Below are 26,424 nucleotides of genomic sequence, written 5' to 3' on the forward strand. Positions count from 1 at the left end.
AGCGCTGCACCCTCACGCTGTGGGATCATCTGGGGCTGGCTGGCTGGCTGGTTACATACTTAAATTTACTTGGTTTTTCAATGTTTATTTTGGGCCTGATTGAAGCAGAATCAACCCATCCCCTCTGGAAATCAGCATCCTTCGGGCAAAATGTATAGCTTGGCTTGCAGGATACTTTTCAGTCCCGAGCATTTTTCAGTGGCTGCTGTGGTACTTCTACAAAATCGACTTCAGGTGTGACTTGTGTAAGCCTTGTGCACTCCTGTTCCCTCCTGGCAATCCCAGCAGCCTTCATGGGTGAAACCAGTGCCTGGTGGTGTAGAGAATTTGGGAGTGCTGATACTCGGGGACAGGTATGGCCTCGACCTACCTGGGAAGAAGGAAACCTGTCGTCTGGTCCAGGATGGCATTGGTATTGATGCTATAGACCCATCAGCATCCTTCATGTTGAATGCTTGCATATTTTTAAGGACTATTGTAACACCAAGTGAGTAACAGTAAAATTCAGTCTGGTAAGATTTATTACTTTAATATTGGAGGGTTCCAGCTGATGCCAGATTAACATATTCATAGGGTTTTAGGAACTGCTTGGGTATTAACAGTTACCTTTTAATCTGAAATCTTTGCAAGAGTCATGTGTCACTTCTGCGCTAATGATTCAGCCTGTCTTTATAAGAGGTTGAATTTCTTTACATGGTGTTTTGAGACTAAATATGAAAGAGGGAAAATGGCCCTTAATTTTAACAAGTTCCCATTTGGTTTAACAGCTGCTGTGAGTTCTGTCTTGTCTTTTCGGCTGAATTTGCCACTTTGGCAGTGTGTTTCTGGCTGTCAGAGTCTTACAGAGTTCTAATGAAGTACGACACTTTTTTCTTTTCCCCACAGCTGTTATTTGTCATTTGATATAAATCTGCCTTGTTAGAGTTTTATTCCTGAATAAATGATAAAAGGACAGTTAGTATCAGAAGGCGGTGCTGGCATGAGAGTTTCTGCTTTGTTGCTAACGTAGAAGAAGCCATCGCTCTCCTTTTAAAGGATGTGTTATGTAGCTGAATTTGGGAAAGACTTTGAACTCCCGCAGGAAGCAAAGCCGGCCTCTTCCCCTGTTCTGCCCTTTGCTACTGCCTTGTCCTAATTAGCAGTTAAACTCCATGCCCCGCACTCCTGGTGCTGAGATGCTGGCTTCTGGCAATCGCTCTGGGTCTGTTTTTCATTGTGGTGCAGTCAACACTGCGTGTTTCCCCGCTGTGCTCCCAAATGAAGGCTGCTCCATCTGCTGAGTTAGCAGAGGTGGGGCCATGCTCCTTGGGGAGCATCTTCCCCACCCTGGAGCCGGGCAGACGTGACGGCCGGCGCTGGGTGATGTGAGAGCCTGGGCACGGCGTGTCCCTGGGGAGGTTCTTGGGTGCCTCAGCTTGGAGAGTTTGCTGCGAGAGCTGGTCTCCGTTATTTTGTGTAACTCTGTTACTGAAGCTGCAAATTCTGGTTCCTTCTAGCTCTGACGTTACAAATAACTCCCTGGATTCCTTAGAATATATACAGATACTTGACCGAGCTATTTGAGTCTGTTAAAAACTTCACGTGGCTGTGCAAGGGCCGTCCTGCTGGGCTGAAGATTACCTCCTTGCTCTCAGAGGTGTTTCTTGAGCTGCCTAAATGAATGTACAGCCAATGTTGATGCGTTCACATGCCTGACAGGGAAATGTACACCGTATCACGCCGTGCTGCCAGCTCTGCTCAGAAAGCAGAGAGCATTTGCTGGACTCCACTCAATTTCTCGTTAATGCGCAAAGCTCTCATCCATTTCCGGCAATGCGCCAAGCACATCTTTTGACAGAATTTCTGCAAAGCTTTTTGTAGTGCACGCTAAGCTCGCCTTAGATCTCCCTGTCCTGTCTGTGTTTCTAACAGCTTGCCTTTGGGGCTCCCTATGAAGAAGGAGGTGGGCAACATGCTGTGAGTTTTTGTTGCCTACCTTGATACGCCTGTGTTACACTCCTGCTGAGGACTAGAAATTCTCGTCCTTTCTAACCCTGTCAAATCAACCCCCTTTCAGGAAGGTATTTTTAATGATATGTGATATTGCAAAAACACTTAAGATTTCACGATGAATGTATGACATTGGTGTTTGCATTTGGGCACAAGGACTTCTCACTACAAGACTCTGTATTAAGCACGTGCTTCATTTCATTCTTAAATCTTCTGTTACTTTGGAGTTTGTTGATAAACAAAAATACTTCATTGGGGACAGATAACAACATGGGATTTCAGCAATGAAATGAAAAATATCAGTGAATCCTACTAAGGAGAGGAAATGGAGGGTCACAAATGGTTCTGAAGAGACTGGGAGGCAGGAAGTAATATCTTATGCTTAATGAATGACAGCTCTTTAAAAAATGCTGCTGTTTGTTAGATAAAGAAAGTCTAGGAGTGGAGAAGAGGGCTTTTCAGAAATTGCATAGAGTGAGTGAGGTTTTTCTTGTAGAAATTTAGGAATCTTGACCATTTCTCTTGTCTTTGGAAAGGATGGCAAATGAAAGCGTGTCCTCTAAAACTGATAGAAATCCCAGCACTTCAGGAGCAAAAGGCAGTGTGAAAAGCTGTAGCTCTTCCTCTATTTTGCCCCTGCCTGGGGGGAGGTCATCCTGACTTAAATGTGCTGTTGAGTTATTCCTTTGTTTCTGAGCTTGCTCAACCAGCACATGCCTAAAACCTTCGTTTTTAGCAAGCAGGGTGGAGGGCAGCTTGGATTTGACTAAGGGCAATGTCAATCTAGAAACGCTCCTTCTTGTCAGTAATTTTTAGGAGGAGACGCTGTGCCTGAGGGGGATGGTCAGCTGACCTCCCAGGCTCCCTTCCAGCCCTATGGTCGCTGATGGATTTCATAGTCATACCCTTGGCCATACAAACACCGAAGGGGGAGCAGAGTCTCCCTTACCAACCACCAACTGGCTTAAAATGTCCAGCGTTTAAAGGGTTGCGTGCAGCCCTTGCTAAGCCTCCCTGGCTCGGAATGGGAGTCATAAGGCTCAAGTTACACGTAACCACTTTGAAGTATCCTGGTATGGATGTTAAGCAGCTTCAGAGAGAAGAAATCTCTGTCATTTATTTCTTGCTGAGAAAAGTTCAATAGAGATAAAAAGGGAAAGGGAAGGAAAAGTTTAAGGGAACACTAAAAGCACCATCACTTGATGGTGATTATACAACTCTAAAAGTAGGCTTGCCCTTATCACTACACATGAGAAAGTAGGACTCGGGGGTATTTCAGGATTAGGCAATTGAACTAAGTAACTCAGGGTTTGGCTTACATGGATGGCCTTTTTTTCAGCATTTTTTATTCTTTCTTGTGTTTTTTTGCTGAGGGAAAAACATTGTGTAAGGGCAGAATCCAGTGATGCTCTTGTACTGGAAGCTGTCGATGGCAGAGCTGTCTGCCAGCATTGTCAGTTATGACCCACAAGTGCAAGATCTCCCTCTTAATGTGTGTATTGCTGCCTACAAGTATGGCTACTTACTTCAAGAGGTTCCTCCAGTAATTTAGGTGTCAGTCCTATGAAATCTTACTCTCCTTCAAGCCAGTTGGATATTAGCCACCATTAGACTCCCTCTTGAGATCAGTGTTAGAGCACACCCATTTGAACCATTTGTTCAAATGGGCTCATGTCGGAACATGTTTACTGTGGACTTTACTGCAAAAACATCTTGTCTCTTTTAATATACCCACCCATTGCACCTCCAAGATGATTAAGTTTCATAAGTCATTAAGAAAAAAACAGAAGGAGATGCCTTCCAGCAATACATTTGGGACTCCCTAGTCCAAGTTTCTCATATCATCCATCGTTTCTTGTTGCCCATCCTGTACTCAGCCTTGACATGAGTCCTGTAAACCCTGTGGAATATCTGGAGTGAAGCTTTTGCTGATGTTCTGGGAAACACTGTTTTTGGACTCATTTCTGGGAAAATGGAAAAGGTCTTTTAGGGCATGCATTGTTTTTTTGAGGTAATTTTTTCCAGTATCATTACTGTTCTTATTGAATCAACTTTAACTGTTTGCATTGGACTTTTGCCGATGCAGTTGTATCAGAGTCCCTGAAGCGTTCCCAGGTGAAAGAAACTCTCCATTTCCAATGGGATTAGTAAATAGTTGTGAATGAACCAGGTGGTCCAGAATAGATTTTCAGTTACAGTTCACATAGTCTTGATGAAGCCATCAAACCTTGGGTCTCTTTCTTTCCCCGTCTGTAACGTAAGGAATATAACTCCTCTTCCTAGCAGATTGTGAAGGCTGGATGAACAGTTCAGGTATGAACTGGATGAAATTCAGGTAGCTCAACCTCTTTCCTTGCCATGGGGCTGGATGCTGGGTTTGGAGGACTGACTAAGCACAGGAATGTAAGTAGCTTCCCCCAGATATGCTGCTTTTCTGTCTCTCATGGTACCATTTCTCTTCCAGCCTCGTCCTCACTGCACACCTGTACTGTGGCAGTACCTGCTTCATTGCCAGGTCCAGTGTGAGGCCACAGGAGAAAACAGTGTGAGCTGGAAGGAATGTCCATGGAGTGGACTAAATCTACCCCATGGTTTTTTTTTTTTATAGCTTGCTTTTATAACTTTGGCCACAAAATGTTTGGAAAAAGTGCATTAAGGTCATCAGAAGAAAAGCCAATCCGTTACAGTGCAGCACTGTAAGGCATACCAGGACCATGCTGTAGCCTACAATGAGGCTATCACCTTGGAGATAAATGGGGTCCCAATTATGTTTCTTTTTCCTAACTAGTGGCAACTGTTGTGCAAAAGCAGAATAAAGATCCTACCCTGATTATCATCCTGCTACTGCTTTAACACCTGAGCCTTCATTTAGGTAACCTCTATTCAGTTCAGTACTTAACTAGTAGACCCTCTCTTTTCAGTGCTAAAAAGATGAGCAGAAAGGAGCTTGTTTGTTACAGTGATTGGCGAAAAGGCCATTTAAGAGGAAACTGGTATGTGCTCAGCCTGTCTCCATTGACAGCAGGGTGTGCTAGCCCGTGCCCATGAGTCATTGTCAGTGAGGTCTTTGCTTGGCCAGTGAATTCCTCTACCCCAAGCCCAAATCAAGGACGGTCTTTAGAAGGCCAGCTTCGGTTTAGGAAGGCATCCAGCCTTTGACTGATCGGATCACGGGGTGTCAGGGTACAAACTCGGTGCGTCAGACAGGAAGGCCCAAGTAGGTTAAGTCCGGAGAATATCTAAGAGCACCAAGGGGAGAGTAAAGATGGAGAGAAAAAGCCCTGCTTTCCCTCCATCTCCTGCCAGCCATGTTTTCAGCATGTTTACTCAACACATTGTTTATAGCAAGAGGAGGAGGATGCTGTGTAATTACAGTGAGGCAAATTAAATGCAGCTCTGTTACAGCGGACTGCAGTGTTCGCTTGCCTGTGAGCAAGTCTGCTTTCCCCCTGCAAGTTCTGCATCCTGCAGCTCCCTGCGTGATGGCTCTCTTCCTTACATCGCTGCGTTCCCCTCTCTTTGGACTTTGACACCTGTTTGCAGGATGGTTTTTCTTAATTAATAAACCTAAGATTTGCCCTGTAATACTGTAAGAAAAGTGCAGGCTGGTACAACTTCAATTTCATGCTTTTCAAGACAGCTTGCAGAGGTAGCAGATTGACAAGCCCACTTGCACTGAGTTTGTTTCAGATTTGCCTTACCTATGTGAGATCAGATTCTGGTTCAAGGAATGGCAATTCTTTACCCTCTCCAAAACAGATGAGAAAGGAATTTCAGCTAAATAGTCTGTATGGCACAGACTAATCTGTCTTGGCAGTGGAGAACAGGAATTCATGAACTTCCTGAGGAGGAAAGATTTGCTGGGAAGGGAAACAGCCCTCCTTATACCAACCCAGAGTGGGAAGAACGGATAAGCTTCCTCGGGGCACACAAGCCCATCTCACCATCCCTGAGCTGAGGATGCTCAGAGCACAGCTGCTCTATCTTAGCCTGTGTACCCAGCATCACTCTGTTCTGTTAGCTCAACTCTTCTATTACTATTCCTCTAATTATTGATTTAGGCTTAGTTATTTCATATGTTGATTACTTTTTTGTCTAAAAATGGCCTCTATCTTTATATGGCAACTGACTTTTTTTAATGTTAGTCTTGTTCTTGTGGGACAGGGTGCTAGAGAGGGTACTGATGCCAGGATCAGTATGTGTTAGAGGTCTGTCCTAAGCCTCTATTAGAAAGTGAGGCTGGATTTGGGCCAGCTTTTTGTGTTGTGCTGGTCTGTGTCCAGACTGGCTATGGTCTGAGCTCACCTTGCTCTCTCCTGAAGTTAGGTACTGTACAATACTAATTTGTTTCAAGTCTGAATCTTTAAAAAGGATGTTAAGGTGTATCTTGAACAGGGCATCTGAATTTGGTATCACAGCATCTAATGCAGCCCAAAAGTGAAGCTATATGTGTGCCCAAACAACCCTTATAAAAAGCATCTTTAAGTCTTCATAGGAAAGCTGTCTGCTTTGAGTCTCCACCTCTTTGTCTCGGAGAGTCCTCACCTCACACAACTTCTTTGGTCTGTCCTAAGGCTTAACCAACAGACCAGCCACAATCTGAAAAGATGTTGCCTGTAGCAGACTTGGACAAGATTTGGTCCAGAATGAGTTAAAGGATAAATGTCCTTCACTGATGGAAACATTTTTGTGTGGTGATTTTTTTTTTTTTTAATAGCTTCATCATTTCCATATACAACTCAAAAGAGTTACAAGGGAAAAAATTGCCTCCGATCCCCACCAACTAAACAGAAAGAGCTGGGACTGGAGAGAGACTCATCCCTGGGATTGCAAGGCTGGGAGGCCAAAATAAGCTGTTAGCTCTGGCAGGGTAATATCTGCTCCTTGCAGTGGAGGTCCATGAGTGTAGCCACTGGTGCTGTCACTAAGGTTTAGTCGACAAACTGTGCTGGTGAAGCACAAGGAGGAGCAGCAGCCAGCTCCTGGGCTCAGCTGTGTTGGTTCGGCAGGGCTCACCAGGGCAGTCAGAGATGATTTTTATTGCTGAAATCAGCTGTGTGTTCAGATCTGACTATATGCTCTGCCTGACAGCTGCCTAGGAATTGGTTGCTTGCACATAGCTCCTTTCCAGGCCAGAAACACACTTTGACCAGCATCAATAGCAAAAGAGCATTATTAAGTCTATTAAGCCTGAGTTCACAGATTTTATTTTAGAGTAGTAACAGATGGCAAATGGTGGCGATACAGCTGCTGGGACTGGGAGAGCATGGTTGCTGGTTTGTCATTTCAATGGATGCTGGCAATAATTCACATTTATGTTTATACAGGGCCTTTCCTGTTTCAGAGCACTTTACAAACCAGTTGATAAATAATGGGCTTGGAGTTAACGTGGGCTGGTAGAGCTGGTCTCTGTGTTCGTGTGGCCAGTGTGTGAGGGTAAACATAAGGGCATCAGCCTTCACTCCCTACACAGCCTGGATGGGAATTAGGCAGCTGCTTAAAATCACATAGTACCACTCAGGAGGGATTTCAGGCAGAAAAGGCTGGTAAACAGCTGGAATTCAGAGGGTGGCACTGGTAGCCAGGGTGTCAAGTGGGAGTTTGGGTACCTGGACTCGCTCTGCTATGGCTGCAAGAGGTTTTGTTTAGACCCTTCCCAAAGACCTGCTGTCTCCCACAAGAAGCTGCCGTAGGGAATAGGTAGCCATCAGCCACGCTGTCCTTGCAGTGTCAGACACTGCAGCCAGTGCCGCGCGGGCTCAGCTGGCACTGACGGAGGTGCTGAGGCTTCCTCTTGCTCGGCGCAAATTGGATGGTGGCCCCAAGGACCTCCTGCCTCTGACACTTGCTCTCCATCAGCCTTGCTGGGATGTGCTGTGAAGGCAGGCGGTGTTTCCGAGCCCATCTGTATCCCAAGCATTTGGAAGTGATACAGGGAGCAACTGAGTTTTTAAGTTGATCGGCTTGCTATCTCACAGCCTTACTGCAGGCTATGAGTTTCATGGTCGTAACAGTTAAATGACAGGACTCCTGGGCACATAACCAGAAGGGGTAATTTTTTAGCACTTTTTTTGTGTATATATTAAGAGCTAGATCAAGACCACCACTTATTCGTCCTCCATTACTAGCAGATCCAGTTGCCGTAATTGCATCCAGAAGAAACATCACACTAACAAGAGCTAAGTTTAGAAATCCAGAAGAACTGCAGCATCGTGGTTTTCCCTCATGTGAAGGGTCAGAACTTCCAGGAAAACACAGGAAGAAGTCATTAAAAGGCACATAAATGAACAGAAAATGGTATTTTTAAAAAGTTGAAAATTGTTGGAGGTAGAGGTAGGTAAAATGTCAACTTTACATAGTTTCCCCTTTCTTTATAGTATCTTCAGATCATCTTTTCGGGAAGGTGTGCCTAAGCTGAGCAGGAGGTGTTAGGATTAATGTGGAGTAACAGGGGGAAGCTCTCCAAACAGTGTTTCTCTGAGGCGGTCTAAAACTTCTGTTTGTTTTTAAAATATCTGAAACTCTGAAAATAGGGCAGTTGCTCTGCACTGGTACCGAAAGAGGGCTGACCCCTTTTTAAAGGTCTAGAAGAAGACGTAATTAAAATAATTTTTATTCAGTCGAGTGAATGTCCACCAAGGGAAAAATCACCTCCTTACATTGTTTCCAATGTAATGGTAAGTGATATAAGGAAAGATATGAAATCATGCGAGCAGGGCTGGTCTCTAGTTTCCAGCCCATTTCCACAAACTTCTGAGCTCAGATATGACTGAATCTGGCTGGCCTTAGCCAAATGAAAGTTACAAATCTCTGGAGTGCAAGTACTGCAAATGATTGCCCTTCGCTGCATTCAATTAGAGCAGCTGAAGGCATGGCTCAAATATGTTTTTGACAGCAATACAATTAAAAGGTCATGACCTAAAAGCAAGTCTAAAATCCTGTAATCCAGTCCTCCACCTCGCAGTGTAAGAAATTCCTTTCTTTAACCATCAGCCAAAATAATACATGGCGCATAACAAAATAAATGTAATTGAAGTGCTGGGGACCTGGTCCTTCCTACTTCAGTAAATACCATGAGGTTTTTCTCCTCCTCCTGGAAGCAGGTCCAGAGGGAAAGGCAGCTTTCACGCAACCGTGGTGATATACTGATGAGATGGCTAATGAAGCTTGCAGTTGTGATGCTGAAACGTCTGGTCATGGAAGGGTGCAGGAGGAGGCTGAGAATTCTTTTTGCGGTCTGCCTCCTGCTCTGCCTTGGCCTTGCTCCTGTGCGGATGCAGGGCTGGCACAAGGCAGGGAGCAGCACTAAGTGCCCACAGTTTTCCCATAGGGAATGGTGCCAGTAAACCAGGTAACGGTTGGTAGCTCAGAGCATGCTGCCGGTCTCTGGCTGCACGATTGTGCTGAGAGATCTCAAAGGACTTTTGCCAGGAAAAAGTTAAATTATCCTGGAGTTTTTATGCTTTTGTCTAGGACCTTCATGGTGTCCTTAAATTGGATATTTCCATGTTTTCTAACCTTACGCCCTAAGGATGCTGTGGGCTGGTGATACCTCCTGTCCTGTCTGTTCATTACCCTCTGTATCGTTTTATGCAGCACAGTCAGAATTTGAGACCAGCTGGCAGCCCAACTGCATTGTCTGTTTAACTGCAGGAAACAGGCTTTATCCCCCTCTGAATCCTGATGGAGTAATGATAACAGATAATTGATTGAATGCTTTTTCCTTTTGTTTATTCCTCTCTTTGAACAGATTCCCTAAATACACAAATAAAATCCTCAATTAAAGTTTGTGGATTAATGAATTGAACAACAGATTTTTTTTTTTTTCTTCTTCTTGGTTGGATCTCAGGGAGAGTTTCTCTGATTTTCACTTGTGCTCCCCTGTCAAACATTTTCAGTTGTCAAAGTGGTTAAGTACACGCTGGGCTGTTGTACAGGCATGTCAGATGCATCACTGCTTAGAAGAATGCTGAAAAGAGATAACAATTAACAGTCTGGGATTTCTCATGTGCCATTTTGTTGCTGCGTGTGAGGTGTTCACAGTGCCCTGGAAGCCAAGCACTTGCATGGAGCAGTGACATGGGTCATAGTCCCCTATAGAAGGATGGTTCTTAATGCCCTTTGATGGGGTAAACACTGTCTTCCCGGGAGTGATCCTTTAGAGTTTGGGATGTAAGAAATGCCTGTCAGAGTGAGGGCTGCAAGATCAGGATCCCCAAACACCACAGTGTTATTATCTGTCTAAATTACATCAGTATATGGTCAATATGATTGCACATGCTCAATGGTATCTTTATATTATAAAAAGAACAAAATTGGTCTGAAAGCGTATTCTATGAACTACCACTTAGCTTGCAGAACCGAGCACGCGCTTCATGTCTGCAGATTGGAGGTTAGTGAGATACAAGCAAACACACAGCGAGTGGCAGGTAAAAACAAACAAGAAAAGAAGGCTATCAAAGCTAATAAAGAGTCTTGTTGCATGCTGAATAAAGCTTTTATGACTTCATCCTTTTGCTTGGGGCAAACAGTACATTTTGTTTCTGTTTTGCAGTGAGCATAAGCTTTGGAAGGTTAAATAGAGAGTATTAGGTTATGGTAAGTGGTCATCAGAGGCTGGCTTTACAGTCATGGCCCGTTAAATTGTTTACTGAACCTTATTATATATATCTCTCTGAGGCTGATGTGAGTCTTCATTCCAGTTTATCTCATTGTAGACATGAGTCTGTTGAGTTTTTCATAAAACCTGAAAGGAAAAACATAAAGTTTAAGATGCTTTTTATTATAAGCCACAAATAGTAAGGTGTCACCACAAACACACCAGTCACCCCAATAAACTTTTAGCATTATGTCATTGTGTATCTTAGCACTTTTTTTCTCAACATAGGTTTTTATACATGCTGTTCCATAACTGTCAGTTATTCTGGCTGCAGCCGGACAGACGCCAGGTCTGACCTCACTGCTGGGAAGAGGTTGGGACAGCGTGGGGACTGGTCATGCAGTGAGCTCCCATGGCACTCATGTCCATCATGCTCACGGGTCAGCTTCTCACCTGCTGGCCTTGAGGCTGTTGTATGTAGTTTTGTTTGCTTCAAAATGCTGTGCTGGGCACCAGCTATTTGGGAGCAACTTGGATGCCTGCAAGGTGGCTGACAGGAAGGGGCAACCTGGACGGCAAAGCCCTCTTTGCTCTTTAGTTGGAGCTGGACTCTGCCAGGCAAGCAGAAGTTGATCTGCAAAACTGTCTCTTTGCTTTGGTACAACTCCTGTCACTCAGGACATTTCAATTTGAGCATTGGGTTTCCAGATAACAGTGTTAACTTCAGGCTGCATTGAGCATCTGTATCTTGTTAACCTGAAGCAAACAGTTCTGCAATATTTCAGCAAGAGAACTTTATAGGGATAACAGAGAACAAGAGTTTGGGGTGCTTGCTTTGGACGTTTTGAGATGTAGAAAAATACCCAATTTTCAGAAAAATATTTTACCTCCTGTCCCCCCTTTTAACCCTGCTTCTAGGTTCAGGGTACCTAAAACACAGCCCATGTATGCTGAAGGCCAGCCCACAGCTGCTGTGTGGGAACAGCAGGGAGAGGCTAGATCTCTGCAACTGGAGCCTGTGCACCCAGGGATTTCCACCAGCCTCTTGAGGCAGGCAGGGCCAATGACCCTTGTATTTGTACAGCGATGCTCAGTTAATCTCTGTAGAAGAATGATGTCCTTTTGTATGAATGTCAGGTGCTGCTCGGGCAGCCTGCCACTGAAGACCTTTACAGATGTGCTTTATTGATTTGCAGAACTCATTGTGGTATTTCCACGTTTCCTAGCACCAGGACTTGACAGTAAGTCCTCGGATAACCTGTGTTGTTGGGCAATCCAGGCAAAATGAAAGGCAGGGCAGGGAACTTCTGGAATACAGCAGCAGGCTGTTGGAGTGAGCAGAAATGGAGATTAGAGAAGTATGGGAGGGAGGAGGGGAGCTCAAAGGCAGCAGTACTAGGACAGAAGATGTTCTGGGATAAATTGCCTTTTGTATTACTTGCTCATGCTTATAACCTGCTCTGCTGCTGGGAGTCAGGTTGTTTTGTGTTTTTTTTTTCCCAAACAATTTGTGTATCATACCTCTGTAATGTATAGCTTTGTGTTGGACCTCTGTAATGTAAAAAGATTTAGTTTCTCTGAAAAGGTGGCCAGGTCCGTATTACCAGTATGCTTGTGACAGACTTGCCTTTCTCCACCATTCATGCTTCTTCATGTATAACTCCATAACTGGGGGATAGAGCACAGTGGCACTCAAACCAATTTATACTAAGTAGAAGTTAAAAGCAGGACGGAAAAATGTGAAAGCTAATAAGGAAATAGAGTCACATGCCAACAAAAAGAAAAAGATACATCTGAAAATAGTGTCACAGAAGCAGATAATTTTAAATTTGAGATAAAGTCCTGCTGGTATTATTTATGGACAGGACTCCTTTAGTTTATAGTGGGAAAATGTAAAAAAAATACAGTAGTGAAGATCATTGGCAGGAGACTGTTCTTTACCTTCCCTAAAAGCCACACATTAGATGGCTTCCCATTCTGCAATGTTTTTGGGAGTGAGGGTCCGATATCATCCTACAGAGGACAAGGATGTGAGCCTTTGGCCACAGGGCCTACTACACAGTGGTTTCATAGCAAACTAGGCTATGCGAGGCTGAAGCAATGTTTAACTCAAGTTACTCTTATTTTAATAATTAGCCAGCAGCCAGTTCCCATACTTTGAAGGGCATGTTCTGCTTTGGAGGCATGCAATGTGCCTCCTCTTTTCAGTATTCAGTTGTTAAAAATGCACTGATTTTCAGGACTGACTTGCAAGCGGCTGTTATATGGGTCTGACCTTCATGTTCGTCTCACCAGAAGAAAAATATGAAGTTGATCACATTGCCAAATAAAATGGAAGATAGTTGTTTTTTTTTTCTATGAAATAGTACTGAGTGAACTTTTCTGACCTTATTTTCAGGGACCCGACACCCTGCTGGGGTGATAGGCCTTCTAGCTGATAGGAGAGCCAAGACTGCAAGGTGAAATCACAGAGCAGAGGATGGCAGGTTTGCTCTCCAAGTAAAGGAGGAGATTACTCTTGTCTTGATAAAACCATCTCATTTTCTCACTGCTGGAGCAATATGCAATGAAGTGGTGTCAAAATAATACACACAATACTGTGCTCTTGGACTGAATCTAAACTACTAAGTTCATCCTGTGCATATTATTTTTACAGATTTTTTTTCCCCTCTATTTTTACTTCCTCCCAACTATTCAAGTTAGTGAAGAAAGACTGACAGAGACTGCTCATTTCTCCCAGCAGCTGGCAGTGATGTGAGGCTAATAATTTTCCCTATGATTTTGCTAAGCTTTGGATTAAATCCACTGATGTGCTGTCTTAAGCAGGGACTATCCAGCTTTGTTCTGCTTTGCCTGATTCGGAACTGGGTGTTGAACGTGGCTGTCTTTCATCCCCAGCAAATGCAGAGGCTTGCTCTCCAACCGCCTGTGTATATAAATGTGTATCCAAGCGGGACAGGTCCAGTGAAGAGGGAGGGTTGTAATCCCATCAGTGGAGTCTGTCTCCAGCATTCTCTGGAAGTCTCCTAAATTGGGTTGCTGATACTTCTCTGTCTCTGTTCTGCTGTCTTGAAAATTGTTTTGGAAAACCTTTCTAAAAGGAAATTCTGGTGCTGGGGACACATGTTGGTTTTTGTTGAAGTGTGTATTTTTGATTGAATGAATAGAAAGTTTGCTGCAGAAGAGCATTCCCTCTCTAGGGTGCCTGCGTGAGCGCTAAGCCTGACCACAAGTGGTTCTGCCCTTGACAATGGGCATAAATAGAGTTAATTATATGGGGACCAGGTTCAGTGACTGCATTTTAAAATGCTCTAAGTAAGATATTAAATCAGCAAAAAAGCAGCACTGAAGCAGAGCAGCCACAGAAGTTGTGTGCTGTGGTAAACCTGTGTATGTGAAATCTCTCTCTAAAAAGATTTCAGCACTTCACATGACCTTTGCTAATACTTATTTTTAAATGACACTTTGTGTCAGCTCTCTCAGCTCCACACTGCCATGGGCTATTCTCAAGTCTGGACTGTTTTCCAGTCAGCGTGAAGTGGACTCTGCTGCCTGATACGAACTGTTGACTTGTCCTGATAGTTTTTGTTGGCAACAAGCATAGTGATGAGCCAACTGCAATGGCAATGCAGCCGTGATTTCTGCCAGCCCTTGGGTGTATTTTCCAAATACTGAAGCCAGTGACCTAGCTGAGATCTTGGAGGGTCCTTTCATGGATACTACAGAAAAAGACCTCTTTTTAGTGTTTTTTTCATATAATCTGGTAGACAGCAGGATATGAGGGTTTGAAGAGGAGGTGCAGGTGTGATCAGCTGGCTGGGATGTTGCCTGTAACACATAGGGACATAGGTGTTAACACCTTAAACGTGTTAAGCATAGCCTCTACTGGTACTCTAGTAATATTGTCCTTCCTGACATTGCAGATATACCTGAAGGTAGTAGAGTTAGGAAAAACAACTACTTTTTCTAGAGTGCTGCCCTCTAACTGCAATGTTGAGCTCCTGAAATGACAATTTGTCTAGTCATCAAAAAGCTGAATATTGACAGATGTCCTCTTCATCATTATAGCTGGTCCTGTAGTTACACCAGTTCCCAGAAGACCTCAAGGTCCTTTTCTTAATGCACTCCTCTACTCTGACTGGCAAACTGAACAGCAAGGCTTTTGCCTACCTAAAAATACACCCCTCATAAAATGAGCAGTAACTGCTGTTAGGAAGTCACTGGTTGCTCAGGTCATTGGCGGCTTCTCCACACAGTGGAACTGACAGGTGTTGTCCCACGCAATGTGCCATGTTCAATCCAGCAAGGCTGAAATTATTTTATATTTGCACAGACTCTCAACTCTCTTTGTTTTAGAGCCTAAATGAACAACCTGCAGCCCATACTCTGCAGAGGTGGCTGACAGCAGCTTATTAATCATATTTCCTGCCCAGGCCCAGACAGTGTAGGAGTGACTGACCTTTCATATTTCATTGGACAACTTTAATATTAAAGGAACAGGAAAACATACCAAATAAGATAAGCACAAAAAGGCTGGCTGCGCCATGGCTCCTGGAAGAACACACACTCCTTAGCATGAACACTGCAGAAATTCTGGTGAAAATATACCTATTCACATGCAAAAGACCAAAAAAGACCTTTCCCGTGCAACTGCTGTCAGTGCAATGAATAAACCACTGAAAACTTAACCTGCCTGCTCCAGTTCTTTGGCCCATGACAGACAGATCTTATGTAAAGTGTCACTATGTGATGTTATAGAAAGTATTGTGTCCTATAGAGTATTTAAAGGAGTGAAGTTCTCTGCAGGACAGCGAATCCTGGGTGGCTGCCTGGTGACTATAGTCGTGCTGGCTGATTAACAAGGAGCGCAAAATCCTTCTCTCCTACACAACTTAGAGGAATGCAGGAACCTGACCCACAGCTATAGCTGAGTTAAGGGTAGCGCTTCCAGTTTAGAAATTTCTTAAGAAGGAATATGCAGGTTAATCATGCCTAGTTACTCTCCATTGCTGTCACTAGTAGAGCAAAGTCTTATTTTCCAGGGTTTCAAATTCCAAACTGAGCGTAGAGTGAAGCCTGTGAGAAGAGTTAGGTCTAAAGAGGAGTTCTGAGTTGCAAGTTGTCTATCTGGACCTACGCTAACCTCTCACAGTCTCTTCTCCTTTTTTGTAGGCAACATCTTTGTCGTCAGTTTGTCTGTCGCAGACCTTGTAGTTGCGGTTTATCCATACCCTCTGATCCTGAGTGCCATTTTCCATAATGGATGGACCATGGGAAATGTTCATTGCCAGATAAGCGGGTTCCTGATGGGCTTAAGCGTCATCGGGTCCATTTTCAACATCACGGCGATTGCGATCAACCGCTACTGCTACATCTGCCACAGCCTTCGGTATGACAAGCTCTTCAACCTGAAGAACACCTGCTGCTATCTTTGCCTGACCTGGATACTCACAGTGGTGGCAATTGTGCCAAACTTCTTCGTTGGCTCCTTGCAGTACGACCCCCGGATTTACTCCTGCACCTTTGCCCAGACGGTGAGTACATCATACACCATCACAGTGGTGGTGGTTCACTTTATTGTCCCACTCTCCATCGTGACATTTTGCTACCTACGGATCTGGATTTTGGTGATTCAAGTCAAACAGCGGGTGAGACAAGACTACAAGCAGAAGCTCAGAGCAGCTGACATTCGGAATTTCTTGACTATGTTTGTGGTTTTTGTCCTTTTTGCTGTGTGCTGGGGACCGTTAAACTTTATTGGCCTTGCTGTTTCAATTAATCCTTCAAAAGTGCAGCCACACATTCCAGAATGGCTTTTTGTCCTAAGCTATTTTATGGCCTATTTTAACAGCTGCCTCAATGCTGTGATCTATGGGCTTCTTAACCAGAATTTCCGGAAGGAGTACAAAAGGATACTGCTGACACTCCGGACTCCCAGGCTGCTGTTCATCGATGTGTCCAAGGGTGGGACAGAAGGGATGAAAAGCAAGCCATCCCCAGCTGTAACAAACAACAACAACCAAGCTGAAATACACTTATGAGTCAGAACAGTACTATTTATTCTGGATTACAGTTGTAAATATAATATATAAGAGCCTTTCTATGTGTGCATTTCACAGCTGGTGTTGCTGGGCCCCTCACTGAAGGAAGGAGTCTGCTTCTCACCCAAGGAAGGAGTCTGCTACCTTTCATGCTTAGCTTATGGCTGCGACATCAAGGCTTTGAGTAAGGATTTTCAGAATGGAAATGACTGATCTTTATCCTTTTTTTTTCACATGCCATCTTTCACCGTGTGCCTAATTAATAGGTTTGGTTGCTTTTGCCACAAGCATGCCAATACCCTCGAAAAGGGAAGTGTTCAGAGTGCATGGAGAAATGCAGTTATGCTTGAAATGCAACCTCCAAGAGCTGGCAAAATCGCCATGTATTACAAACAAACCTTTCTCCCCTCCCTCTGAATTCTATTTTTTTAGCATTAACATAACCCAAACTATGGCAAACGAAGTGTAAACTGCATGAATTTTACCTTTTCAGTTAGGTAACAGTATTAGCCAGCAGGCATACATATGGGCATGATGACTTCCACTGTGTGTGCTTTCTTTTTTCTTGTCTCTTAAGGTTTAGAAGGTAGCCTGGGCTAGATGTGAGGCAGGCAAAAGCCAGACCTAGTGAGTGTCTGATGCACTCATTTTAATTGAATATCTACAGATATTAATATCCTTGCACTCTCCTTCCCAGGCCATGAGTAAGAGTATAACGTATGACATAATCTAATTGCAGGAAGATACTTGGAGCCTGATTCTAATTTAGGCAGTATCCTGTCATGGCCAGCATTCATTCCAAATGTCTTTCAGAAGTCCCTGCCACATGAACATCATAAAAAAGATGAACATAGCAGAGTCCCATCTGTTTAATGCAGATGCCGGCTTTTAAGTTCCAGTAATATTTACACTTGCAGACAAAGGGAGAAGGGGAAGGAAGTCTTTGTTCCAAACACCTGTCCTTTTGCCCACCACATAACATGAATTTGTTGGGGGGTGCGGGGGAAGTGGAGAATTTTCTTCCATTTTATTCCTGTACAAAGCTGTAATTAATTCATAGAGCTAGGAGAGGAAAGCTACTTAAGCATATTCACGCATCAGTTCTCAGTTAAAGCCTGAACTCTTGTTATCTGTGTCATTGGAAACAATGTCCTGAAGTGCCGGGAAGGCCAGGATCACAGTAGAAACAAGCACATGGGCAGTGATAAGGCTGTTCCTTTAATGGAGTGAGGGGGGGCGTGATGGCAGCTGTCTGTAAATATGACTTCTTCTTTTTTTCCTTAGCTTCATTGTGAATTCATCTCCTTATGGTTTTAAATGTGCGGATCCTGCTTTGAAACAGTCCTATAAAATCAACAGGTAAAACTCCCCTGGTGCAACTCTACCTTCAAGCTAGCAAAGCTGGCTTGATGCCGGTGTACCGAGAGGCACAGCGGGAGCTGTGTGGTGGAGAGGAGCAGGTCTGAGCCCCGTGGGTGTAATCAGGACAGCAGTCAGCCCCACGCCTGATCAAAGAGTGCAGTCTTCTCTCTTTGGTCATAGCCAAAGCAGGACTAGTTCTCAGGGCTGAACCCTGAAACACTGAGAACCAGACTTTGCAATAGCATGTAGGTGCCCAGAGATGGAGGTATGTAGGATTTACAAAAACCCTGAGCAGGCTAAGTGCCTAACTCTTAGTGAAGTTAACAAGCCATTTGTGCATTGCTTGCTGAAAGCGACTTGTTGCTGAATGTCCCTTCTGCTGATTTTGGGGGAGAAGAGGAGCTGAGAGAAATTAAGCCCCTTTATGAAGTGGGCCAAGAAACATTGCATGGTGCATTGCTTCAGTGAAGACTGCAGTATGCGTGCTGCCACATGGTGAAGGTTGCTGCAATGCAAGGGGGGTCTCTGCATTTATAGGGCGCCCTGGCACTTCATGAAGTTTCAAACTTGAACATCTCAGCCACTTCAGATTATTTTTGTTTTAAAATGCACCGCAGCCAGCCTCCCATAATAGGAATCAAACTGAGTTTTGTTTTGGCCTCTTGATCTGCCTGAGCATGGCCAAATAAAGGTATCTTGACCCTCAGAAATAATGTGGTCCGTTTGCCTTCCAGCAAAACCAGTCTGGATGAATTCACACCATTCCATGCAAGCAAAATCATTTTGAGTGAAACTCGGATAAGAAAAGCACCAAGGAATCCATAACTGCAGGGAGTGTTTGTCCCGTCGCGCCAAGGAGATGTCCCGTGTTCTGTGACTAGTCTTCAAAGTCATTTGCAATTAGCCAAAACAGTGTTAGAATCACATTAGCAAATAATTTTAAGCATCTAGCGGCAAGCCAAATACAGTCTTTAAGACAATCATGAAGAATCTTGTACAGGTTTGCCAAATATCTCAAATACCTCACAACTGGGGTTTCATCTTAAGGATCCTTGTCTTTTTAACTGAATGTTCAGTGAAGGCAGTGTGTTTTTTTTTTTTCTTTAAGCTTGTATTTGCACTATTTCTTATTCAGGCTCCAAAGTATCAACCAGCGAGCATTTGAACCAAACCAAGTAAGCCAAAGAGGTCCTGAACAGGCAAGCTGTGGGAGTCTCTGCTAGCACCTGATAGGAAGGGGAGCAGCAGGAGCATGATAGGGCATCTCCCCGGGACTCGCAGAGAGCCACTGCTGAACCAAACTATGCAAAGTGATAGGGGGATCTGCTCATCTTCTGCTGTAGGGTCTGAGCCCAACTCCTGCCCAGGTCTTTGCAGGGAACAGGCTAAGTACCTGCTGCACGGAGGTGGGTCCTGAGCAGCTCCCTGCATGTGCAGACCCTGCCACCACCCCACAGGGTGGGGATGGGTCTGTGATCAGCACCGTCCATCTAACAGCAGAGAGCTTGTCCTAGCACGACCCGTTCAGAAGTGCTTTGGCTGTCCCAGTGTAAGTGAGGACTGTCCAAGAGTGAGCCTTGGAGCTGGGCTGATTCAGCTGCCTCAGTTGGAGTCCTGAGCTCAGTCTTGCTGGAGCTGAAGTCTGCCATATGAGACATGAAAAGCAGGGAACATGGCTTCAAACAGAAAACACTGTGCCATTTGCTAGCACTTTGATACAGAGACAGTACTTAGGATAGGAGAGATTTTTATGCTGACTTACTTTAAAACTACCCAAGCAGCTCTTATTTTTATGTTAAGAAATGGTTAACAGGGTACAGAAAGTTTATTTTTTTAACACTTGTTTACAGAAAAAGGGAAGTGTATCTTAAACTGGGAATCCTGAGCAGTGTCAGAGTTTCCTTGTGGGAATCTAGCTTTAATCCAAATTCAAGCTTTCAAGGAGATCCCACAGCTTAAATCATGCTCTGCAGATTCGACCTATTGCATGCCTGGCCTTAAGTCTCAGAAATGACACCGAGATCTCCTATAAACTAGCTTTAAATCACTTGCTCTGGATTTGATTTGGTGCTGCTGAATACCTATTCTAGCCCCAAACTCTAAAATTGTCATGGGGGACAGAAACTTATGGAGAGGCAGTATTGTTGTGAAGGAAGATGAATCTCCTGCCACAAAGAAATACTTTTGGATGTTGCTGATGAATGTTGTTTATTCTATTTAAGAAGAATGTAACCAATATATTTATATATAAATATATATTGCATATGCTGTTTCCATTTTATCATTTGATTAAGAATCCTTCAGTATCCTTTCCTACTGCTATTTTTGTTCATAAAGTAGATTCATTCCCTTTACCTGTTAAAACTGTAATAAATCTGCCATTGGACTGCTTATTGATTTTTTTTTTCAACTTGCAGTTATTTTTTAATAAATATTTGGAACAACAGCTCGGGTTTTGTTGACTCCCACAAAGCAGATTGAATTGACAAATATAATTGAGTTCAGGCATACCTCAGCTGCCCAGCTCAGGCCTGGAAGAGAGTGACCCAGTGCATCTGGGGCAGCTTGGATTCACGTGTTTTTCTTCCACCTGCCTGTGAGCCAGCTGCCTGGTGCACTGTGGCCTTCCTCACCAGGGAAGAAACTTTCTCCATACTTCCATTGGTCTCATCGCTGTGTGTCCCTCCAAGGCCTTTTGCCTTTCTTGTGTCTATGTCTATTCATCGCGTGCTATGGAAGCAAAGACTGTGCCACATCCATTTCCTTGCCCTACAAACTGCGTTGCAGCTGGGAAGGAAAGCACAGCCAAGCTGTGAATGGGAGGGCGAGGGAGCCGGGGTGGTCGCAAGTCAGGGCGCAAGGTGACATTTGGGTTGTAGTGGAGGGTTGGGGACAGAGAGAGTCCCCCTGGGCTGGAGGCACAGTGAGGGCTGCCACACACTTGGTCTCCATCGAGGCGCTTTGCGAGGATGAGGACTGCTGTATCCAAGATTCCCCCCCCCCGTTTTGGAGCAGATTTTGCTGTATTCATGCAGTTCTTCAGACAATAGGTTCTGTCCATAGGCTGCAGCAATTATATTTCCATACTGGCTTGACTGGAGCTGTTTTTTGGGGAGTCTCAATGCCACTTCTGAAGCAGGGGCGATGGGAGTATGGAGGGTGGTCCAGTTGTAACTGCAACTTGAGCTGTCTATTTGATTTTTTACATGGACCAAGTGCCTTGTTCCCATTTACTAACCAGATGCCATGTGTAATCACAGTGTTAAGGTAGTAAAGGCTGAGATTATCCATTAAAACAAAAAATTGCTGAACAGCCGTGGAGCAGACATGTTGAATGAACAAGCACTGTTCATTCAATGACATCCCAGAGCACTACTGCTACTTTTTTTGCTAAACTTTTCCAACAGGCAGTGGACTTCATCTGCTGCCTGCAATGCTCAGTGATGTGATAATGAAAGCAGTGTTTATGATAGTTGTAGATTCCAAAATGTCTGTCCGAGTAGAGCTGCTAGAAAACCCTTGCATGGACTCATACCTGCTATTTCCACCACGTGGAACTGAATGAATTGAACTGTCAGAAGTGAGGTGGTGTTATTTATTTACTTACTTGCCACAAGTATAGTAACTGGGAGATAAGATACAGCTATAAAAGACAAGAGGTGCGATAATTCAACATGAGGATAAAATCTCACTCACGGTGACTAGAAATCAATATTTGTCCTAATGTATTTACTTCCAAGCTTATAATTTATAACATGAAGTCAGTCAGTAAAGAGCTGCTGCATATGTATTTAGAATTTTATTGGAAAAATGTAAATTACTGGGCCTAATGCAGTATTTCTTACCATAAAAGCCTTGAGATAAGAAATGCGGAATGGGTTATTGCAAGAAGTCCATGATGGGATATGCAAATTTTTTCATTGGTGATAAGAGCCATAAAATTTGTATCACTCATGAACTACATTTGTGAATGGAAACTCCATAATATTGTTAACCGAATTTTCATTTTGTAATGCTTGTTTATAATATCCATAATTCATATGCTATAAGTAATGCACTGTACAGCAGAGATAGAATTTACAGTATGGGGTCAGTTTCCAGAGGAAACAAGGTGGGGCTGAACCATTAACTGAAATATGTTTCCATGTTTTCTCCCAAGCATGGTCTCCCAGTAAGGTTTTTAACTCAAATAATAGCTTCTAAGAAGCCAGGGAAACTTTAATGTCCTTTAGTTTAGTGGCAACGGCTGGGCAGTCATGGCTTGCTTAGATTACCTTTTAAGTAGACTGAGCCATCGAACCATTTTATAATCTGTCCAGTTAAAGCACATAATTTTTTTTGTATGTAGAATATTTTATAGGTAACACATTTAATAAATTGTGATGTCTTTCCTTCTGCATTGTGCTCCTCCTGTGAGCAAAACTTCTGAATTTCCCTGGAACTAGGATGCAAAATTGTTTCTTCAACTGTAAGCAGGTTGCTTTGCCTCAAGGTAGGTTTCCAGTGGTTTTGATAAGCGTGTAGGATAGAGGTATTAATGTGGCATCAAAATACAACCATCTCCTGGGTGAAAAGTGACAGCTGTTTTGCAGTTTATTAAAAAAAAAAAAAACATGGAAAAAAGCACAAAAGCATATGCAGGAAAGAAATTGAAAAAGACATTTGCGGCTGAAATAAGAGAGGAATATTTGCAGGGATTGTACTTACTCAAACTAGGACCTGGCCAGGACAATGAAGTTAATGAACCAGTTAATATAAAAAGTGACCCAGGGATTTTTATGGCACTGGGGCGCACAGCTGGTGTGGAGCCAGGTGTCTTAGTTGTGGGAGCCCCTGTGGCACAAGCAGAGAAAAAGGCAATACAGTAAAGAAACCTAGAGAAAACCAGAGTGCACTTCTGAAAATACTAAATGCACAAATGTATTGGTAGTTAATATAAAAGTTTAGTAAGATTTTGTTCTTTGTTTTTAAATTTTTTTTTTAATGAAAAAACAACATTTCCCTTTCTAACTTTTTTGAAATATTACAAAACGGTCAGTCAACTTGAACACTCGTTTTTTATTGGTATTTGTCCTGCTGTCATTGCAGCACCCCGGCTCCCCGCAACATCAGCCTGGCACAGCTAGAGACAAGTAATTTCCTCCAAGCTTCTCCTGCAAGAGGAAATGGGTTGAAAAAAGCGTTTCAGGAGGCCGGGGCATGCACAGCACCACATCAGCTTGTGCTGGAGGCCAGGCCCAGGCCAGTCTTGTGCTGCTGGCCTGGCTCTTCACACAGGCGGGGGAGGCGGCCGCCATCACAGGAGCCCTTGGTGGGATCACCTGAGGAGCCCATGCCTCGAGGAGACAGGGGCTCTGCCAGTAATTCACAGCCAGATCTTGAAGAAAATCTTTTCCCTCTTTCCCCCACAGCTGTGATTTAGTTGCAAATAAGACAAACCGGTGACTGTCACACGCTCCCGAAGGACCGTTTTGGTTTGGTTCGGCGGTGGCTTTGGAGGGCCCTGAGCTGCCGGAATGGCGGCCTGGGCACAGCTGCGCCGGGCAGGGCCGGGATGGGGCTGAAGAGCTGCCCCTGGGCAGGGCAGTGTCACACCCAACCCCACAGGCCTAAATTGCCCTGTGGAGAGGCTCTCTCTTCCCTAGCAGAGTACAGCTGGAAGAGGAGGAAGGTGGTGTGCTGTGGGCACCATGTCTGCCCTAGTTGCTAGAGGGGCTGCTGGGGCACTGTGGGGCTTCAGTGCTCAGAGACGGTGTGAAACTGGGCCCGTTTCCAGTTACAATGGGGACTGGTGAGACTGAACCATGAGAGGTGCCTCGCTGAGGTAGGAGGGGGCCATCCAGGAGCAGGGGGTGCTGAGGGAGGTGAGGGTTGCTTTCTTGGTACAATGCTCTTTTTGCTGGAAAGTCAAAACATGTTTTGGAAAGCAGATGTCTCCTGTGGAAAAACAGAGCTGCTCTGTTCTGGTAGCTTATGGTTTTCCCCACCCTGCTGGTGGCAATGCAGGAATTAAGGCTACAACAAGGGGCTTTTTTCACTAGCAAAACCTGTCCTGCGTTGGCGGTGCCCACCACACAGCCTGCCTCCAGCCTGCGGGTATCTGGCCCTGCAGAGCTGCTGTGTTCGTGATTGTGCTAGTGATACTGAGCCCTAATACACCCAGCTCAGCCTGGGATGTGTGAGAAACAATAAATACTTAGGCAATGAGCCAGGTTAAACCCAACTGGGGCCAGTCATAACCAAGCCATGCATGAAAGTGGTAGCAGGGCCAGAAGAAGCCCTTATCTGCAAACCTTGAGGGCAATTTCTTCTGTGAGACTCTCTCCTGCTATGTTCTAGACCAGAGATTAACCTCTTCCTTCCCTCTCCATTGCCACTGCTGTGTCTTCCAAGCAACACTGAGGACTCAGCCATAGTAGCCGTGGTCAGCAGGCTCTTGCCTGCAAGCCAATGCTGAAACAGAAGAACAGAGACGTGAGGGGAAAAAGAGCTGCACCTTGGCTTGAAGCCCTTTGGATTCCACAATAGATCTTATTTATACCACTCTCCTCATTGTATAGAAACATATATATATACACACACACATACACGCAGCCTGGGTTTTCCTAAAGGAATCAATACCAATCATAACTTACAAAGTATTGACTATATAAAAGTTCTGATTTTTCTCCTGGGTACTTCAGAGCACATGGAAAATGCAGCAGGTGCTGATAATGTTTTTCTGCCCTTGGGAAAACTTGTCACAGTTACCTGTTTATCTTGTTTATTTTGACATTTTACTGCCTGAAACTGCTCTGTAACATAAAAGCACGTGCAGGGCAGTTAGAGGTGAAGTCCTACAGATTCACTTATACTTGAACAACTGAAAATTAATAAGCTACAACCAACAAAGAAAAATGTCCTTTTTTTTGTGCATGCAGAGCAAGGCTGGTATTTTTATTTTTACTGAGGAAATATCAGGGAATGCAGGGGTTTGCACTTTGTGTATTAGTGACTGGAGAGTGTAAAATGAGCTTTGCTTTAGCTGCCACGTATGCGCTTTTCCTTTGCTTTTTCAATAGGCGATGGAAACCTCAGTTTATTTTTGGCATGTTCTTAGGACTGCACAGAAAAAGAATTTGAGGGTTGGTAGTACAGACACTGAAGGGTTCCTGTGCTCAGCATGTTTAAAAAGTGAAGTCTGTAGAAGATGAAAAGCAAGGCAAGTCCTGCTGGCTGGTCTGCAGGAGTCCAACTCTGCAGCAGGAATAGGCACTGCTCGGCGCCTTTGTGCGCCTGGCTCTGTAAGAGCTCAAAAATCGGGATGCTTCTGCCGTGATGATCCCATCTGTGACTGGAGAGATTTGGGCAGGCTTTATTCCAAGACGGACATAAAGAGTTTGTTTGTAACTGTGGGTCCTCGGGCTGACAGACCATGTTGTCCCAGATGCCAGACCTTTCCTGTGCTCTGTTCTCTGATGCTGAAATTTTGGAAAGCAAAGAGTAGTTTTTACAGTTCCCGCCCTAAGAGGCAGCATCTTGCAAGTGCTTGTAGCTGGTTGCTTGCCTTGGAGCATGTTCATGGGTATTGTTGTTTGAGGAATTACTGTTACATACAAGTGACCTCTTTGAAAGGGCACTGAGCTTGGTTGGAACAGCATAGTTGGTGATAATAGCTGGGATGGTAATTGCACAATCTCTCAATCTTCATGCTTTGTGGAGTATGGTAATCAGGCTTTTGGGTAAGGAACGAACTGCACCTCTCAAACTGCACTGTCAACTGGTGCTGCAGCATAGAGTACTTATAGATTGGGATGGACATGGGATGGCCTTCTTGTAGCAATTTCTATAGGTCTTTTCAGTTCTGAATGTTCATCTCTCCATTTGGTCACAATTAGGACTTCGTCACTGTATAGTTTCATCTGAAATTCACCTTTGAGCCGTTGAAGTAAAACGAATCCCAGACAACTGTCTGAATTCAGAGCTTTCAGCTGAGAAAGGTATGGCTCGCTGTTTAACAGAAATTAATATTAGCCATTAAACCTCTTAGAAGTAATCCATTTAATTAGCAGCTATGTTATGTGTAAATCCATCCATATTTTCACTTTGCAGCCAGATAGAATTTCATTAAGGCACTTAAGTAGCTGTAAAGGGATAGCAGCAGCTAGCATTTTGGGGTATTTAGGGTTTAGTGAATTATATCACTATCTTGTACTGATTACTAAATACTTTAATGACATGCCTAGTAGAATTTATTTTTGTTTTGGCAAGCACATTAGGATGATAAATAGCTCAGCAAAGAAGAGTAAATTACAGCTGAGCTCAGAGGTGGTGCTTGAATCTTTAAGTCCATAGTTGCTGTAGTTATTACAAGGATATGTAAAAAGAGCTAGATAACTTCGTAGACAAGTCTATTTGTCAAACTTATTGCATATCAAACACTGATTTAAACTG

General features: G+C 44.0%; 1 protein-coding gene across 1 annotated transcript in view; it reads left to right on the forward strand.

Moving 5' to 3' along the window:
* GPR50 (G protein-coupled receptor 50) overlaps positions 1 to 16,872 on the forward strand; it is a 44,380-nt gene extending 27,508 nt beyond the window's left edge. Inside the window, exon 2 of the mRNA XM_010568931.1 lies at positions 15,761 to 16,872. Within this exon, the coding sequence (XP_010567233.1) occupies positions 15,761 to 16,629 (869 nt within the window). The 3' untranslated portion in view covers positions 16,630 to 16,872. The remainder of the gene's footprint in view (positions 1 to 15,760) is intronic.
* Positions 16,873 to 26,424: the final 9,552 nt, after the last annotated feature.

This window comes from Haliaeetus leucocephalus, unplaced genomic scaffold, assembly GCF_000737465.1.
Source record: "Haliaeetus leucocephalus isolate CR32 unplaced genomic scaffold, Haliaeetus_leucocephalus-4.0 Scaffold262, whole genome shotgun sequence".
Classification (NCBI taxonomy): Eukaryota; Metazoa; Chordata; class Aves; order Accipitriformes; family Accipitridae; genus Haliaeetus; species Haliaeetus leucocephalus.